The sequence below is a fragment of the Nerophis ophidion genome, unplaced genomic scaffold (assembly GCF_033978795.1).
Source record: "Nerophis ophidion isolate RoL-2023_Sa unplaced genomic scaffold, RoL_Noph_v1.0 HiC_scaffold_42, whole genome shotgun sequence".
NCBI classification, from domain to species: domain Eukaryota; kingdom Metazoa; phylum Chordata; class Actinopteri; order Syngnathiformes; family Syngnathidae; genus Nerophis; species Nerophis ophidion.
The window spans coordinates 633513-650931 of record NW_026906964.1 but is presented as its reverse complement, the minus strand read 5'-3'; the positions used below and the strand labels follow the sequence as shown (position 1 = coordinate 650931).

Genomic DNA, 17419 nt, shown 5'->3' with positions numbered 1-17419 from the left:
TGGGTCCGAGCAGGGAGGTCGTGGATCGAGGAGAGCAGTCAGGAATCCGGATGCGAGTTGAGTGACAAGGCACAAATAAGGAAGGATAGCGTAGTCACTGAGGAAATACAAAAGGACATGAACCAGGGGAAAACAGAGAGATAGAGTAAAACAAGGGCAAGAAATTCACTGGGAAAACAGGGAATGTCAGACGTAATGCTTACTGGAAGGTTAGCGACGTTCTGGCAAAGGGTCCTCGGGTCTGCTGGTCTTTATGCTGCTCCCTCTCATCAAGCCCAGGTGTGTTGATTATTGATAGCGTGTAGGCTCGTTGCTGCGTGGGCGTGGTGCCCTCAGCACGAGCGAGGGCGCTTCTTGGTGCACTGTCAGCAGAGGCGCCTCTTGGCTCACTGTCAGCAGAGGCACACGCAGCTCAAGCCGCTGAGGTAACGCAGGTTCGACTCCGCGTCATGACACCTTTCTACATATAAAGTGCAACATTCTCACATATAAAGTGCAACATTAAACTGCTTCAAGTTGTTGCTCAGATTAAATAAAATGACAAAACTTTTCTTCTACATACAAAAAGTGCAGCATTAAACAGTTTCAAGTCAACTCAGCCTCATATTAACTTTTCTTTTTCCCACCCTCCAGCCTTTAACCCTGATGAATTTCAATCAATTTTCATGTTTTCTGCCAGAAAAATCAGTTTATCCACATTGTCTGCAGAAAGAGCAGACCTGCTTGCAGTTACAATGTCCCCAGCTGTGAAAAATACCCTTTCGCTGGGCACGGAGGTAGCAGGTATGGTGAGGTAGTGCCTGGCTAACTTGGCAGTAAGAAGATATGTGGGCTCATTGTTCTTCCACCATAGAAGTGGGTCAAAATCGAGTTTTTAATGCACTATGGTCTTAAATCTGCTGCTGTAAAAACACCAACAGCATTTGTTATCGCTTTAGCCCTGCCTGAGTCGCAGAGTAGAAGCTGCTTGAATGCAGTGGGAGCTGTGTTTGTTCGTCTTTCTCTTCGTTGAAGCCATGTTATCCATTGTTGTATCGCACTGCAAAGCCGAAGTGTTCCCAAACGGGAGATCTTAACGATGCAGGAGGGTCTTCCAGCTCTGGCTTTTACACTTTGTAGTAGCCCGGTCGTTGTTAGCATGCTGTGTGTTGTGCCTCAGTGTTCATTGTTTACACAACGTGTGGTGCGCTACTTAATATGTCCGTGTGGAAACTTGTTCGATACACCTCCGAACCAGAACCCCCGTACCGAAACGGTTCAATACAAATACACGTACCGTTACACCCTTAATACACACCCATCTGAAGATTATAAAAAATAAATATATTTGGTGGGCCAAACAAAAGGACTCGGCAAACCAAAGTTTGGTATGAGTGCTATGACCTCAAATCTATATCTTAATAACAATATATGTCACGATACATCATTTGGTATATGATTGATGATAGAAAAAATTCAAAGCGGGTTACAAAAGCTCCTAATTTGGCAGTTGACATATGCAGTAACATATTGTGTCTTTTCTAATTGTATTATTTTGTCAAAACGATTATTATTAATGTACTTGTTTATTTACTATTAATATCTGGTTTATTTATTTGACAAAATAATTCTGGAAATTATGTAATATTTGACTGCATATTTCAGCAACTAAATTAGGAGCCTGTGTAGTGTCAGAATAATTGTTTCTAAGTTATCACAAAAACTTTGTGTTGCATTGAGTGACTGGTGAGAAGCAAAAGCTGTCTTTGAAACCTACCAAGAGTAAGGCTCGTAAAACTCCACTGTGTTGGGGAAAGTAAGATGATGGTGTTCCTGTTTTCTTTCATGTATTATAATCAAACATAAAGATATTGTCTGACCCAAGTACTACAAAAGCAAAGAGGAAGCAGAACCAGTGTCCCCTCCAGGGGACCTCTTTTTGAACCTACTTTTTCAACTGTTTTACGAACCTCGTTTTGAACTGTTTTACGAACCTCTTTTTGAACTCATTTACGACCTTTTCTTTTGAACTGTTCCGTAACCAAAGGCAACGCTGTTTACGACACACTTCCTTCTCGAAGTAGCTGTGGTCATGTGGTCGAAGAAAGTAAAATAAAGAAGGGGGAGTACAATCTTTCGCCAGAGCGTGGGTGACACTGTAAAAAGTTAGAGGTCGACACGTTTCTCCTCAATTGAATCCACATTGAATTATGTCTCTGTTTGATTCTTTGCATCTTGTCTTGTTTAATTGATGTCATCAGTGTTTGAACCTGACATGTAGCCTGTTTTAAAATGGTTTTATTACTAATTCTATATGAAATAATGTATCGTAAAATACATTTTAAACCATATCGTCTATCCATAGTAGAAAGTCCTGTCGTCCTGGTTTGTTTTTCTATTCCTGTAAATAATGTTGTAAAGAGCAGCGTGTTTGTGCGTCACTGAGATTTCAAGACACTTCATACGATAACTTGTTTTTCCTAAGTGCATGTAAAAGTACTGAATGCATTGTGTGACTGAGCAGATATGTTGTGTTTGTCTTGCAGACATCTGTGAAGAACATCTTCACCCTGAGCAACAGAAGTGCAGCTTCAGGATGCAGACGGAGGAGCCACAGCCCTCCCACATTAAGAAGGAAGAGAAATACCTACTGATGCCCCATTTTAAAAAGGAAGAGGAGGACCCACTGACACCCCGATTTAAAGAGGAAGAGGTGGATCCACTGACCCCTCACATTCAAGAGGAAGAGGAAGAGCACAGCATCAGTCAGCAGGAAGAGTATCTTGAAGGACTGGAGGAGGTTGATGTCACCAAGATGCCAGTGACTGGTGTCCCTGTGAAGAGTGAAGATGATGAGGTGAAAGGTGAAAGTGAGGAGAGGGGAGGGGGGGAGCCTCCAAGCAGCAGCTCAACACAACACATGACAACAGAAGCTGATGGAGACCACTGTGGAGGATCACAAGCAGACAAGCTCTTAGCTCCACTATCAGATAGTGAGGACACAACGTCACACTCTCCTGACACTGATGATGAAGACTCTAAAGATGATAAGACATGTCACACTGACAACACTCACTTCACATCGTCTCACTCTCACAAAACTTTTAAATACCATTGTAGTCTGAAAAGACACATGAGAACACACACTGGAGAAAAACCTTTTCATGTTTTATCTGTAGTAAAGATTTTACTAAAAGACAAAATTTGAAAAGACACATGAGAACACACACTGGAGAAAAACCTTTTTCATGTTCAATCTGCAGTAAAGATTTTACGCATTGGCACAATTTGAAAACACACATGAGAATACATACTGGTGAAAAACCTTTTTCCTGCTCAGAATGTGGCAAAAGTTTTGTAATAAATCAAAGGTTAAAAGTACACATGAGAATACACACTAGAGAAAAAACTTTTTCCTGCTCAGAATGTGGTAAAAGTTTTGTAACAAATCAAACCTTAAAAGCACACATGAGAACACACACTGGTGAAAAACCTTTTCCGGGTTCAATCTGCGGTAAAGATTTTACTCTAAAGACCCTTTTAAAAACACGTGAGAACACACTCTGGTGAAAAACCCTACTCCTGTTCAAGATGCAACAAAAGCTTTCGTCACCGACAATCTTTCACAGTACACATGAGAAGACACCCAGGAGAGAAAGTGTTGAGTTGCAGTGTGTGTGGTGAAAGATTGTCTTCTAAGTACCAGTGTAAGAAACACAAGTGTGCTGGTGAGAACAGCAGCAGCAAATGAAACTGCAGGATTTGAAATAAACTGTCCAGACTTTCATTTTGACTTTCTAACAACATCAGCACATATAACATGTGTGACATCATTGTTGTGTGTGTACAATAATGTTATTATGAATCTAACATTTATAGATTAGACATTTCAGATTAGTGCTTTTATTTCAGTCAAGTACATGAGTTATTATACACATTTGTGTACTTTAAAATGAAAAGATTTTTGACTGAAAAGGTGAGAATAAACAGTATATAAAATATGTTAGTTACAGTAAACATTTTAAGTGTAGATATCCATAATTTACTTTTATACTTATTCATAATATTGTTTCATATGTTTTATGTAATAATGAAGAGTTGCATTTTTTTTTTCAAATTGTAGATGATTGCATAGATGAACTCCTTTATATGATGTACATATTTGTTTTAAATGTGTTCATACCTTTGCTTTTGAGTACTCATAAATCCCTCTTAGTTCATATTTACTGGTTCACATCTGAAACATCTTCTGGACCACTTCTGGAAGCATATTAATATTTACTTTATACATCATTTGAACAATTGTTTTTATACAAGATCATTTACTTTTAAAATGTGTGACTTTATGAATTATTTGTTGGGTCTCTATAATCCATTTTATCAATTATCTTTTTTACTCTCTTGCGTAATATGATGATTGTTGTGTGATTGTTTTATATGTATGTCCCCAGACTTTTATGCAATGAACAATGTATGCTTCAACTAAAGTTGGGTACAATAATTATAGTTAATATATTTATAAGTATTTATTTTATTCTATTTTGTATTGCACTCTATTGTTTTATGTTTTCTTTATATGACTTACATGTAGTGTCCAGCTTACTTCATCATCTATATTAACTCATAAAAATGTGATGACCTTTATTCCTTTAATTTCAATATTATCCATCATTGTTTGTGTTTTACATTTTTACAGTCTCCAAATATGATATATTTAGTTTTATTGAAGTTTAGTGACAGTTTATTGACGTGCAGCCATCTATTTTATGGTCAAGTTCTCTCTGGATAAAATAAGACGAGAGTTAAATCAAGCTGTAATGAAGGTGAAGAATGGAAGATTATTATATACATAATTATATATAGATAGTAGTGACAATTAAAGACACTTTCATCCTGTTCATTTGAGCAAAGAAAGAGAGTAAAGTGTAATATTGTAAACAATAGAAGAATATCAATACCCGCAGTCAATATTCCAACATTGTGAAGCTGAGCTATGGTAAAAAATATATTCAGCATTAAAGGCTTTATGAGAGTGATGTAATTATCACAATCAGAAATACTTTATTAATCCCTGAGTGGAAATTAAAATGTTCAGCACTGCTATAAACATGTGAATATTCAATGTTATAATGTATGATATTAATAAAATAGTAAAATGTTACTTTTGGGGATGTGTAACATCCTGAATGTTTTCATGCTAGAATAGATTTAATTAGTAGAGAGTGAAACAAATGAGGCAGTAATGATAATGATGGTTTGTTTTTAGTCTGTTTATGAATAATTAAAGATAATTAAGATACCAAAATGTAGCTTACATCCTCAGTGAGCTGAACTCCAGCAGTAAAGATGAGAGAAATAATGTGGAAAGGTCAGAAGTCAAAATGTTTCTTCAGGTAATACATGGAGCCTCTGCTGCCAACTATTTAGTAAAAAAAAACTATATATATATATATATATATATATATAAATATATGTATGTGTATATATATATATATATATATAGAGAGAGAGAGAGAGAGAGCGAGCGAGAGAGAGAGAGAGAGGTAGATATATAGATATATAGATTGATGGATATAATATAAATAACGACAAAGGAAATTTTAAAAGAACATGAAAACCTCCCACATTCTAAAATACATTATAAAAACGATTACCATCAAAAACAAAAATAATATCATGAGTGTAATATTAATTTTGTTTCTTGTTTTTCTTTCCTTATGCTACTTTTGTTTCAAAACATTTTTAAATATTTGAATATTTTCACGGAAATAAGTATTATGTGTTCTGTTTTTTGGGGGGAAAATTTGAAATGGACGAGTTTACTTTTATTTTCACAAGAAGTAAATAGTATATAATAAAATAGTTTTACCGGGGGTGGAAAGCTGGTTGTACTTATTCCTCTCGCGAGATTTGGAAAAGAGCTGGTTACTTGTTTCTCTCGCGAGATCTGACAACACCGAGCGCGAACCAAACACGGCGAGGACAAAGCAAGATGGCGTCTGACGGTGAAGACGTTATTGCAGTCGTCACAGTTCAATGTTCTTAATCTATGCCTCCATGTACACATATATGTCCTTTATTACACTCTAGTAAATAGAGTAAACATCGTTAATAACTGTTTGCATCCGGTTATATTAGTCTGAGCGCACTTTGATGCTTCTCGAGCTAGCTTAGCCTGCTAGTTAGCTTAGCTTGTTAGCTGCTAACAAAGAGAGGCGGAAGTGATCAAAACACATCACTAAGTAGAGATCAAGTGTGAGTGTAAAGTGTTGTGATTGTGTGAAAATGTGCCAAAGAACCACAGCAGAGTACGAGGAGGAACTTTGTCCAACAAAAGAGGAGAAGGAGCGACAACATGAAAAACATCAAGTTGTGTTACACAGAACAGGTTTGTTTACTTCTTACTCTCACATCTTTACTAACTTTATATTTATTAATAACACTGTTCTTCAATAAGTTGTCTGTAGGAAGATGAATTGTCATGTGAGGATGATGCACTGATTGTTTTACATTGTTGATAAGAAGGAGACTGTTTCAGACACACAATATTTATGAGAGGTTGATGTTTGTAACAATGTGTATCAACATGTTTACACAAAACTCACACAGTCACCGGGGGAATATTCCAGAGAGCGGGTTAAGTGCAAAGTCCTGAGTATGGAAAGCTCGAGAGTTTTACCTCCAAAAATAAGAGAGGTAAGACAAATTCAGAGTCAGTTACCATGGTTACTGATGCTGTAAACCTAGCCTGCTAGCTGGCAGGTTTGACAAGTTATATATGTGTGTCAAAGCTATACTGACCTGCTATTTCCTTCATGTCGGTGTTCGTTGATGCAGCCATTAATGTTGCATTGATTATTGAAAAAACAGCCTGCTCTAAAGATGACATCTTGATCTCATACCATCTCAAACCAATTGACTGTTCATTATTAAGTGAAGTGTCTTATAGTCGCTTAAGTTCGTCTTTTACCAAGCAACACTATGTTTTATCCAGTTACTCAATTAATCGGAAACATTTCCCGTAGAACACTTGATTAATAACATTTTCAATAGCTAGAGCCCATTATTTCATGTACGATTTAATACTTAGCATGTAGGAGCTAAAATGTGTTTTGTTTGTGTCCTGTAGACATCCATCAGCCGATTGAACACCAAGAAGAATGTCTCCCTCATCTGCAGGGGGACAGTTTCACTTTAGAATATCCACAGCCCTCACATTTTAAAGGGGACAAGGGGGATTCACAGCCCTTTTATTTTAAAGAGGAAGAGGAGGGAGAGTGTCCTGTAGGGCAGGAGGAGGCTGATGTCAGCAAGTTTCCACTGACTGTTGTCTCTGTGAAGACTGAAGAGCATGAAGACAAACCACCTGAGTCCTCACAGCTTCATCACAGTCCAAGTAAGCACAACATCCACATATCATCTAATACAATGTTTGTGACACATGTTCATCCGGGGGACACATTTATCACTAAAGATGGAGATATATTTGCTTTTTAACACCACCATTTAAAAATGATTGCTCATCAATCATCAACAGTGTAATTGCTGGGGTGTAACCATGTGACCTAGAGGCCGTCCTCCTTACCTCACGTGGTCAAATGAAGGCAAACATTCAATATGGCTACTGTTTATTTACCTTAGCAGCACATATGTCAGCATATTTCAAAGGTTTAGTGATGAAGATTAGGGATGTATTTGTGTATACGTGTATTTGTATTGAACCGTTTCGGTACGGGGGTTTCGGTTTGGTTCGGAGGTGTACCGAATGAGTTTCCACACGAACATATTAACCTAAAGCCTTAACAAGCTGCTCCGCTTCGTTATGCCTGTCCCTGTCAGTACTCTACACAGCACCCAGCATTGTCCCACCCACAAAACCATCTGATTGGTTACAGAAAGAGCGGTAACAGCCAATCAGCAGTGCATATTCAGAGCAGTAACAGCCAATCAGCAGTGTGTATTCAGAGCGCAAGGAGTCAGTGGTCCACCGTCGTCATAAGCAGGTAGGTGTTTAGCAGGTAAGCATCAGGCAGCGGACTCTCCCCAAATTATAATAAACACCTCCCAGTCAACTACAAACCATGTTTCCATATGAGTTGGGAAATTGTGTTAGATGTAAATATAAACAGAATACAATGATTTGCAAATCCTTTTCAACCCATATTCAGTTGAATATGCTACAAAGACAACATATTTGATGTTCAAACTGATAAACTTTTTTTTCCCGCAAATAATCATTAACTTTAGAATTTAATGCCAGCAACACGTGACAAAGAAGTTGAGAAAGGTGGCAATACCTACTGATAAAGTTGAGGAATGCTCATCAAACACTTATATGGAACATCCCACAGGTGTGCAGGCTCATTGGGAACAGGTGGGTGCCATGATTGGGTATAAAAGCAGATTCCATGAAATGCTAAGTAATTCACAAACAAGGATGAGGGTCACCACTTTGTAAGCAAATTGTCGAACAGTTTTAGAACAACATTTCTCAACAAGCTATTGCAAGTAATTTAGGGATTTTACCATCTACGGTCCGTAAAATCATCAAAAGTTCAGAGAATCTGGAGAAATCACTGCACGTAAGCAATGATATTACGGACCTTTGAGCCCTCAGGCAGTACCGCATCAAAAACCGACATCAGTGTGTAAATGATATCACCACATGGGCTCAGGAACACTTCATAAAACCACTGTCAGTAACTATAGTTGGGCGCTACATGTGTAAGTGCAAGTTAAAACTCTACTATGCAAAGCCAAACCCATTTATCAACAATATCCTGAAACGCCGCCGGCTTGGCTGGGCCCGAGCTCACCTAAGATGGACTGATGCAAAGTGGAAAGGTGTTCTGTGGTCTGGAAACAGACGACGTGGTGTCCTCCAGAACAAAGAGGAAAATAACCATCCGGATTGTTGTAGGCGCAAAGTTCAAAAGGCAGCATCTGTGATGGTATGGGGGTGTATTAGTGCCCAAGGCATAGGTAACTTACACATCTGTGAAGGCACCATTAATGCTGAATGGTCCATACAGGTTTTGGAGCACCATATGTTGCCATCCAAGCAACGTTATCAGGGACGCCCCCTGCTTATTTCAGCAAGACAAGTGTTACAACAGCGTGGCTTCGTTGTAAAAGAGTGCGGGTACTTTCCTGGCCCGCCTGCAGTCCATACCTGTCTCCCATTGAAAATGTGTGACACATTATGAAGCATAAAATACAACAGCGGAGACCCCGGACTGTTGAAGGACTGAAGCTCTACATAAAACAAGAATGGGAAAGAATTCCACTTTCAAAGCTTCAACAATTAGTTTCCTCAGTTCCCAAACGTTTATTGAGTGTTGTTAAAAGAAAAGGTGATGTAACACAGTGGTGAACATGCCCTTTCCCAACTACTTTGGCATGGGTTGCAGCCACGAAATTTTAAGTTAATTATTATTTGCAAAAAAAATAAAGTTTATGAGTTTGAACATCAAATATGTTGTCTTTGTAGTGCATTCAATTGAATATGGGTTGAAAAGGATTTGCAAATCATTTTATTCCGTTTATGTTTACATCTAACACAATTTCCCAACTCATATGGAAACAAGGTTTGTACTAGTAACATCACTATGAGCCCGTTGACGTTCTAGAAACAAACAGCAGCTCAGCTCGCTTGCAGTCCTGGCTTGAGGTGAAGGCTAATTAGCTTTTAACATTAGCGCATTTTGCTGTGTGTGTGTGTGTGTTACAAACAGCAAAGCCCTGTCCGTCTGTTATTTCACTTTTCCTTTTTATGTGTTAATTGAGCTGTTTTGAAGCATCAAACAAGGACATTATGTTAAATGAAGAGTTTCTGTCTCTGATCGTTGATATAATAATGAGTTTTAGGTATTTCAAAGATGGCGCTAGTATGTGCTTTGGCCTGCTGTGTCTCGCTGTCAGCTCTGTTCGTTTTTGTGTTGTTTGCGTCTATTTTCGTCTCTGTCAGCTCACTGCTTGTGTATGACGAAGAAGGCCCAACAAAGGATGTACTTCCTGCGGCAGCTGAGGTAACTTAAGGTGCCGACCAAGATGCTGGTGCAGTTTTATTCAGCCATCATCGAGTCCATCCTCACCTCCTCCATCACTGTGTGGTTCCCCGGCACCACAGTCCAGGACAAGCATCGACTGTGTAATTGCTGGGGTCCAAGTCAGCTTTTTCACCTGCATGGATTCCTGCCTTCCTTTCCCGCCCCCTGGTTCCTCTCCCCCAGCGGCAGTGTCTCCGGCGCCGTGGTAAACGTGGCGGCCAGCTGGTGAAATTTAGGGCACTCCTGGCCCGGCTTCCCATGGCTTCCCGAAGGAGGAATGGTGCGGTATCCGGTCTCCTCCTGCACCCATGCTCGCTGGATCCCATTGGTTCCTGGCTTGTTCCTATATCGTTGGTTTGGAGGATGAGACTTGCCGCCGTTGCTCCTGCTGTCCCCGCCCCCGGAGGCGCGGGGTGGATTCCCGCCACCTGCGGGCTGTCTGTCGGGCCCCACCTGGAATAGCTGCGGCCTTGGACGTGGTGGCCCCTGCCAGGTTCAGTCTTGTGAACGCAAAATCTTTGACAAACAAAACGATTATCCTGAACTTCCCGCAGACTTGACCAATTCTGTGTGACGGAAACATGGCTGAGAGCCGGTGAGTCCGCCCCTCTTAATGAACTTCTGCTTCCAGAGTGTTCCTACGTTTATTCTCCGCGGTCGTCTGGTCGAAAAGGAGGAGGATTAGCAGTGGTTTTTAAAAATGAATTTAAATGCCGTCTGATACGCCTGCAATCCTCCTTTTCAAGCTTGGAACTGTGCATGTTTGAACTGGGTCTTTCTGATGTCGTCCTGTGTGCCGTCGTCCATCGACCACCCAAGTACCCCAAAGACTTTATAACTGACTTTTCTGAAATTTGGGCTGAAATCCTGCCTAAATATAATCTTGTCCTTATTGCTGGTGATTTTAATATTCACACCTAAGCCCAGACAAGTCGCTTTCCAGGAGCTTCCTGACTCATTTAACTTTGTACAGTCTGTGTGTGGTTCCACACATGAACGCAGGCATAAACTCCATTTAGTGCTCTCGTATGGTTTGCGACGCTGTGTTCTCTGATCATATGCCGATCCTGTTTGATATTCCCACTCAGTGTCCGTTACATTGTGCGCTCCGCCTCAACGCTCTCGCATGTTTAATTCTTGGTCTCCTGCTCTGTTTTCTCTTCCATTTTTTAGAATCTTTGTGATGATAATTCTGCAGCCTCTGTGTGTCTGAATACTGAAGAGTTGGTTTCTGGGTTCAACTCTATTTGTTTACAAACACTGGATACTATCCCTCCTTTCAAGTTCCGCCGCGCCAAACCCACACCTGAGCCCTGGTTGAATGACATCACTCGTGCGGCCAGGCGCGAATGTAGGAGAGCAGAGAGAACAATGGAAAAAAGACAGGCTGCATGTGTCTTTTGCCATTTTTAAAGAGAGCATGTTGTCCTCCAGCAAAGATGAATAAATATCTATCTGAGATTATAGCTTCTAACTGTAACAACCCCAGAGTTCTGTTCAAGACCATTAGCATTGTCATTGACGCTCCCAAATCTGTTGGTTTTGATGCTTCTTCAGAATTCTGTGAAAATTCTGTCCACTTTTTCACTGACTAAATTGTATCAACTAGAGCCAGTTTATCTCAGCTTTCCTAGGACCTTTCTATTCCTCTGCACTTTTCTTCTGTTTTCCATCAGTTTGAGCCGGTGTCCTTTTCCTTTCTAAAGGACACGGTTAGTCATTTGAAGCCCTCTGGTTCTCCTGCAGATGCCCTCCCACCTTACCTGTTTAAGGAGGTACTTGCTACTATTGGATCAAGCGTCCTTAACATTATCAATAGTAGCCTCTCTTCTGGAATAGTACCAGCAGAGTTTACAGGATGGAAGAGGGGTTAGTGCGTCTGCCTCACAATATGAAGGCCCTGAGTAGTCAGGGTTCAATCCCGGGCTCGGGATCTTTCTGTGTGGAGTGTGCATGTCCTCCCCGTGAATGTGTGGGTTCCCTCCGGGTACTCCGGCTTCCTCCTACTTCCAAAGAAATGTACCTGGGGATAGGTTGATTGGCAACACTAAATTGGCCCTAGTGTGTGAATGTGAGTGTGAATGTTGTCTGTTTATCAGTGTTGGCCCTGTGATTTTATGTTGTTTAGTCCAAGTCGCTCTCCCTCCCCTCGGCACTTATAACTACTGTACGTAGGGATTTATCTCGACTCGTCTTGACGACTGCAACGCTCTGTATGTAGGCATTAGCCGGGCCTCCCTCGCCTGCCTGCAGCTCGTGCAGAACTCTGCTGCTCGTCTGCTAACACAGACCCACAGGCGTGAGCACATCACCCCCATACTAGCGTCCCTTCACTGGCTCCCTGGGCTCTACCGAATCAATTAGTAGAACTACTATTTGTTTTCAAATGTCTAAACAACATCGCTCCAACATACATCTCCGACCTCCTTCGGCCTTGCTGAACACGCCCCCCACCCCCACCTGATCCCTTAGATAATGGGGGGGGGGGCAGTAACGTCAGCTGCTGTTGACGGTCTCTTACACAAGGCTGAAGCTAAGCGGTGACAGAGCTTTCGCCGCTGCTACTCGCAAGCTCTGGAACAACTTAACTTTGAGTGTTAGACAGGCCTCCTCTCTTCCTGTTTTTAAATCACTCTTAAAAACACACTTTTATTCCATGGCCTTTAACATTCTGTGATCTCCATTTTGCTATGGCAGCCCATTATGCACCTGCTGTGAACCTGTTTCTATGTTTTATTTATTATCTATCGGGCTTTGTTTGTGTTGTGGTGTGTTTGCTAGTTTCCCTTGTGTTATCTTTTAACCTGTCTATTGTACAGCACTTTGTGGTAAATATTAAATGTGCTTTATAAGTAAAGTTGATTTGGTTTGATTTGAGCAAAGCTGGACTTTTCTAAAGAATGTTTGTTTTCTCCTGTCCCGCAGACGTTGAAGAAGAACCTCTACCCCATGAGCAGGAGAAGGAACCACAGTCCCCCAACATACGCGAGAAAAAAGAGGTACCACATTCCCAGCACAGCAAAGAGGGAGGAGAGGAGCCACATCCCCCCCACATTAAAGAGGAAGGCGAGACGCCACAGACCCATAATGTTAAACTGACCCTTCACATTAAAGGGCAAGCGGAGGACCCACTGATCTTACACATCAAAAGGAAGAGGAGGACCCACTGACCCCTCACTTTAAGGAGCAAGAGAACCTGCTGACCCCTCACATTAAAAAGGAAGAGGAGGACCCACTGACACCCTACTTTAAAGAGGAAGAGGAGGACCAAGAGGCGCCGCACATTAAAGAGGAAGAGGAGGAAGAGGGCATCAGTCAGCCTAAATGGTTGGAGGAGTTCCCAGTGACTGGTGTCCCTGTGAAGAGTGAAGATGATGAGGTGAAAGGTGAAAGTGAGGAGAGGGGAGGGGGGGAGCCTCCAAGCAGCAGCTCAACACAACACATGACAACAGAAGCTGATGGAGACCACTGTGGAGGATCACAAGCAGACAAGCTCTTAGCTCCACTATCAGATAGTGAGGACACAACGTCACACTCTCCTGACACTGATGATGAAGACTCTAAAGATGATAAGACATGTCACACTGACAACACTCACTTCACATCTTCTCACTGTCACAAAACCCTTAAATACCATTGTAGTCTGAAAACACACATGAGAACACACACTGGAGAAAAACCTTTTTCTTGTTCACTCTGCAGTAAAGGTTTTAGACAAAGTATCAATTTGAAAGTACACATGAGAACACACACTGGTGAAAAACCTTTTTCCTGTTCAACCTGTGGTAAAGGTTTTGCACAAAGTCAGGATGTGAAAAGACACATGAGAACACACACTGGTGAAAAAGCTTTTTCCTGTTCAATCTGTGGTAAAGGTTTTACAAGAAGTACAGATGTGAAAAGACACATGAGAACACACACTGGGAAAAAATCGCATTCCTGTTCAATCTGCAACAGAAGCTTTTGTGACCGATCAAACTTTGTAGCACACATGAGAAGACACCCAGGAGAGAAAGTGTTGAGTTGCAGTGTGTGTGGTGAAAGATTGTCTTCTAAGTAGCAGTGTAAGAAACACAAGTGTGCTGGTGAGAACAGCAGCAGCAAATGAAACTGCAGGATTTGAAATAAACTGTCCAGACTTTCATTTTGACTTTCTAACAACATCAGCACATATAACATGTGTGACATTGTTGTTTGTCTAACAATCTGTTTAATATGATCTTTACATTTATAGATTACATAGTTTGAAATATAAAATTATTACTTATTTGTACTTCTAATTGTTAATAATCCCATAGATTATCACCTTTATATGATATACATATGTACTGGTTCACATCTGAAACATCTTCTGGACCACTTCAGGAAGCATATTATTATTTACTTTATACATCATTTAAACAGTTGTCTTTTATACAATTTTAAAATGTGTGATTTTATGAATCATTTGTTGGGAATCTGTAATCCATTTTATTATTATCTTTATTACTCTCTTTTGTATTATGATAATTGTGTTGTGATTATTTTAAATGTATGTCCCCAGACCTCTATGCAATAAAAAGTGAGAGAAAATGTCTGAATTGTTTGTGGAAGGATGGTTTTGTTTTTCAAACATACATTTGTGAATTAAAAACATCCATCCATCCATTTTCTACCACTTTTCCCTTTGGGGTCACGGGGGGCGCTGGTGCCTATCTCAGCTACAATCAGGCGGAAGGCAGTGTACAACCTGGATAAGTCGCCACCTCATCGCAGGGCCAACACAGATAGACAAACAACATTCACACTCACATTCACACATTAGGGACCATTTAGTGTTGCCAATCAACCTATCCCCAGGTGTATGTCTTTGGGGGTGGGAGGGGCCTATCCCCAGGTGCATGTCTTTGGAGGTGGGAGGGGCCTATCCCCAGGTGCATGTCTTTGGAGGTGGGAGGAAGCCGGAGTACCCGGAGGGAACCCACGCAGTCACGGGGAGAACATGCAAACTCCACACAGAAAGATCCCTTATTGTGTTTTAGACATTTTTTTTTTTTCTTTTTCAACATCCCCAAAACAATATTAATATCAATCAAAGTTTGGAATGTCAGGGAAAAGCCGATATTGTACATCGTCTCACAGGGATTTCATTCATTCATTTCATTCATAAAATATAGTGTTTATTTTGTTTCCCTATCGCAGAACGAACAAGTGTTGTCTTCAATTGCAAAACAACATCTTAAAAATTATTTAAAGTTATCAATCCGGGGCTTTTTTTCTTAAATTAACCCTTTGGCGTTTGGAAGAATGGAAACTTTCAAATTATGGGTATTTTCTTTTTTTTTTGTTCCAGAGAAAATACAGTAAAGAAGAAATAGTAAAGAAGTAAAAAAAAAAAGATTTACAGGAATCACAATATTTTGAACAAAAGCCTTTATAATTGCTTAAAATATTTTGTCTGTTTGCAGGTCGTACTTAATGAAACATTCAAGTAATAAAATATTTTATCAGTCAATAAGTGCATCAGCGACCAAATGCCTTTTTCAAACCATTGCTGTACAAAGATGGATTTGTTTCTCATTTTAATATAAGAACAATTCCACAGTGGAGTATTGTGTGTGATGAAGTTGTGTTTGTAAATTAGTTTCCAGTACAACAACACTTGCTGGTAGGGATGGGTACTGTTCACTTCTAATTCCATGTTTTATGTGTTATATATGTCAATATATTGTGTGTTTGTATTTTGCCAACATGGTAGAATCACATGATAGGCAGGTTGTATCATGTTTTTCTGTCAGAAGAGCAAGGTTTTGTTTGGACGAGCAATATGTAGCTGTATTGACAAGTATGGCAAGTTCCTGTAAGCGTTGTAAGAAAAGCAAAAGGGTGCATTGCCAAAGGCGTAAAGCACATGGTATTCCCGCTCACTCTCCCATCCAAATACTAACCAGGCCTGACCGGGCTTACATTCTCAGAGCTGACCAGATCCGGCATGCTCAGTGTAGTCTGGCCGTAAACTGAGCAAATAACCTCAACATCAGATTGTTAAATGTGACAAGCTGCTTGACAGGACCTTTCTGCAATGAGCAAGGTGCTCTTTTTCTCAGCCTCTCCAACTCTTTGGACGTTTACGCCACTGCTAGCACTGAAGTGCCTTGATGGCACGTGGGTCACTGTTGGTGATACTGCAAACCTTGCAATCAATCTCAAAGCCGGTCCAAAGTAAACAAACATGTATGAGTTGAAAGTGAGAGTAGTAAAGCTGGGCTCAGTGTGACGTGAGGGTGCATCCAACACACTTACAGTCCAAAGTAAACAAACATGTATGAGTTGAAAGTGAGAGTAGTAAAGCTGGGCTCAGTGTGACGTGAGGGTGCATCCAACACACTTACAGTCCAAAGTAAACAAACATGTATGAGTTGAAAGTGAGAGTAGTAAAGCTGGGCTCAGTGTGACGTGAGGGTGCATCCAACACACTTACAGTCCAAAGTAAACAAACATGTATGAGTTGAAAGTGAGAGTAGTAAAGCGGGGCTCAGTGTGACGTGAGGGTGCATCCAACACACTTACAGTCCAAAGTAAACAAACATGTATGAGTTGAAAGTGAGAGTAGTAAAGCTGGGCTCAGTGTGACGTGAGGGTGCATCCAACACACTTACAGTCCAAAGTAAACAAACATGTATGAGTTGAAAGTGAGAGTAGTAAAGCTGGGCTCAGTGTGACGTGAGGGTGCATCCAACACACTTACAGTCCAAAGTAAACAAACATGTATGAGTTGAAAGTGAGAGTAGTAAAGCGGGGCTCAGTGTGACGTGAGGGTGCATCCAACACACTTACAGTCCAAAGTAAACAAACATGTATGAGTTGAAAGTGAGAGTAGTAAAGCTGGGCTCAGTGTGACGTGAGGGTGCATCCAACACACTTACAGTCCAAAGTAAACAAACATGTATGAGTTGAAAGTGAGAGTAGTAAAGCTGGGCTCAGTGTGACGTGAGGGTGCATCCAACACACTTACAGTCCAAAGTAAACAAACATGTATGAGTTGAAAGTGAGAGTAGTAAAGCGGGGCTCAGTGTGACGTGAGGGTGCATCCAACACACTTACAGTCCAAAGTAAACAAACATGTATGAGTTGAAAGTGAGAGTAGTAAAGCTGGGCTCAGTGTGACGTGAGGGTGCATCCAACACACTTACAGTCCAAAGTAAACAAACATGTATGAGTTGAAAGTGAGAGTAGTAAAGCGGGGCTCAGTGTGACGTGAGGGTGCATCCAACACACTTACAGTCCAAAGTAAACAAACATGTATGAGTTGAAAGTGAGAGTAGTAAAGCTGGGCTCAGTGTGACGTGAGGGTGCATCCAACACACTTACAGTCCAAAGTAAACAAACATGTATGAGTTGAAAGTGAGAGT

General features: G+C 40.7%; 2 protein-coding genes across 2 annotated transcripts in view; both read left to right on the top strand.

The window, feature by feature from the left end:
* LOC133546752 (gastrula zinc finger protein XlCGF57.1-like) overlaps positions 1-17419 on the top strand; it is a 732377-nt gene that overhangs the window by 121763 nt on the left and 593195 nt on the right. The window lies entirely within an intron of this gene.
* LOC133546767 (uncharacterized) lies at positions 5972-14608 on the top strand. Its single transcript, XM_061892591.1, has 3 exons — positions 5972-6367; positions 7109-7375; positions 12954-14608. Exons 1-3 carry the CDS (start codon positions 6265-6267, stop codon positions 13196-13198), a joined length of 615 nt encoding a protein of 204 aa, XP_061748575.1. The 5' UTR covers positions 5972-6264; the 3' UTR covers positions 13199-14608.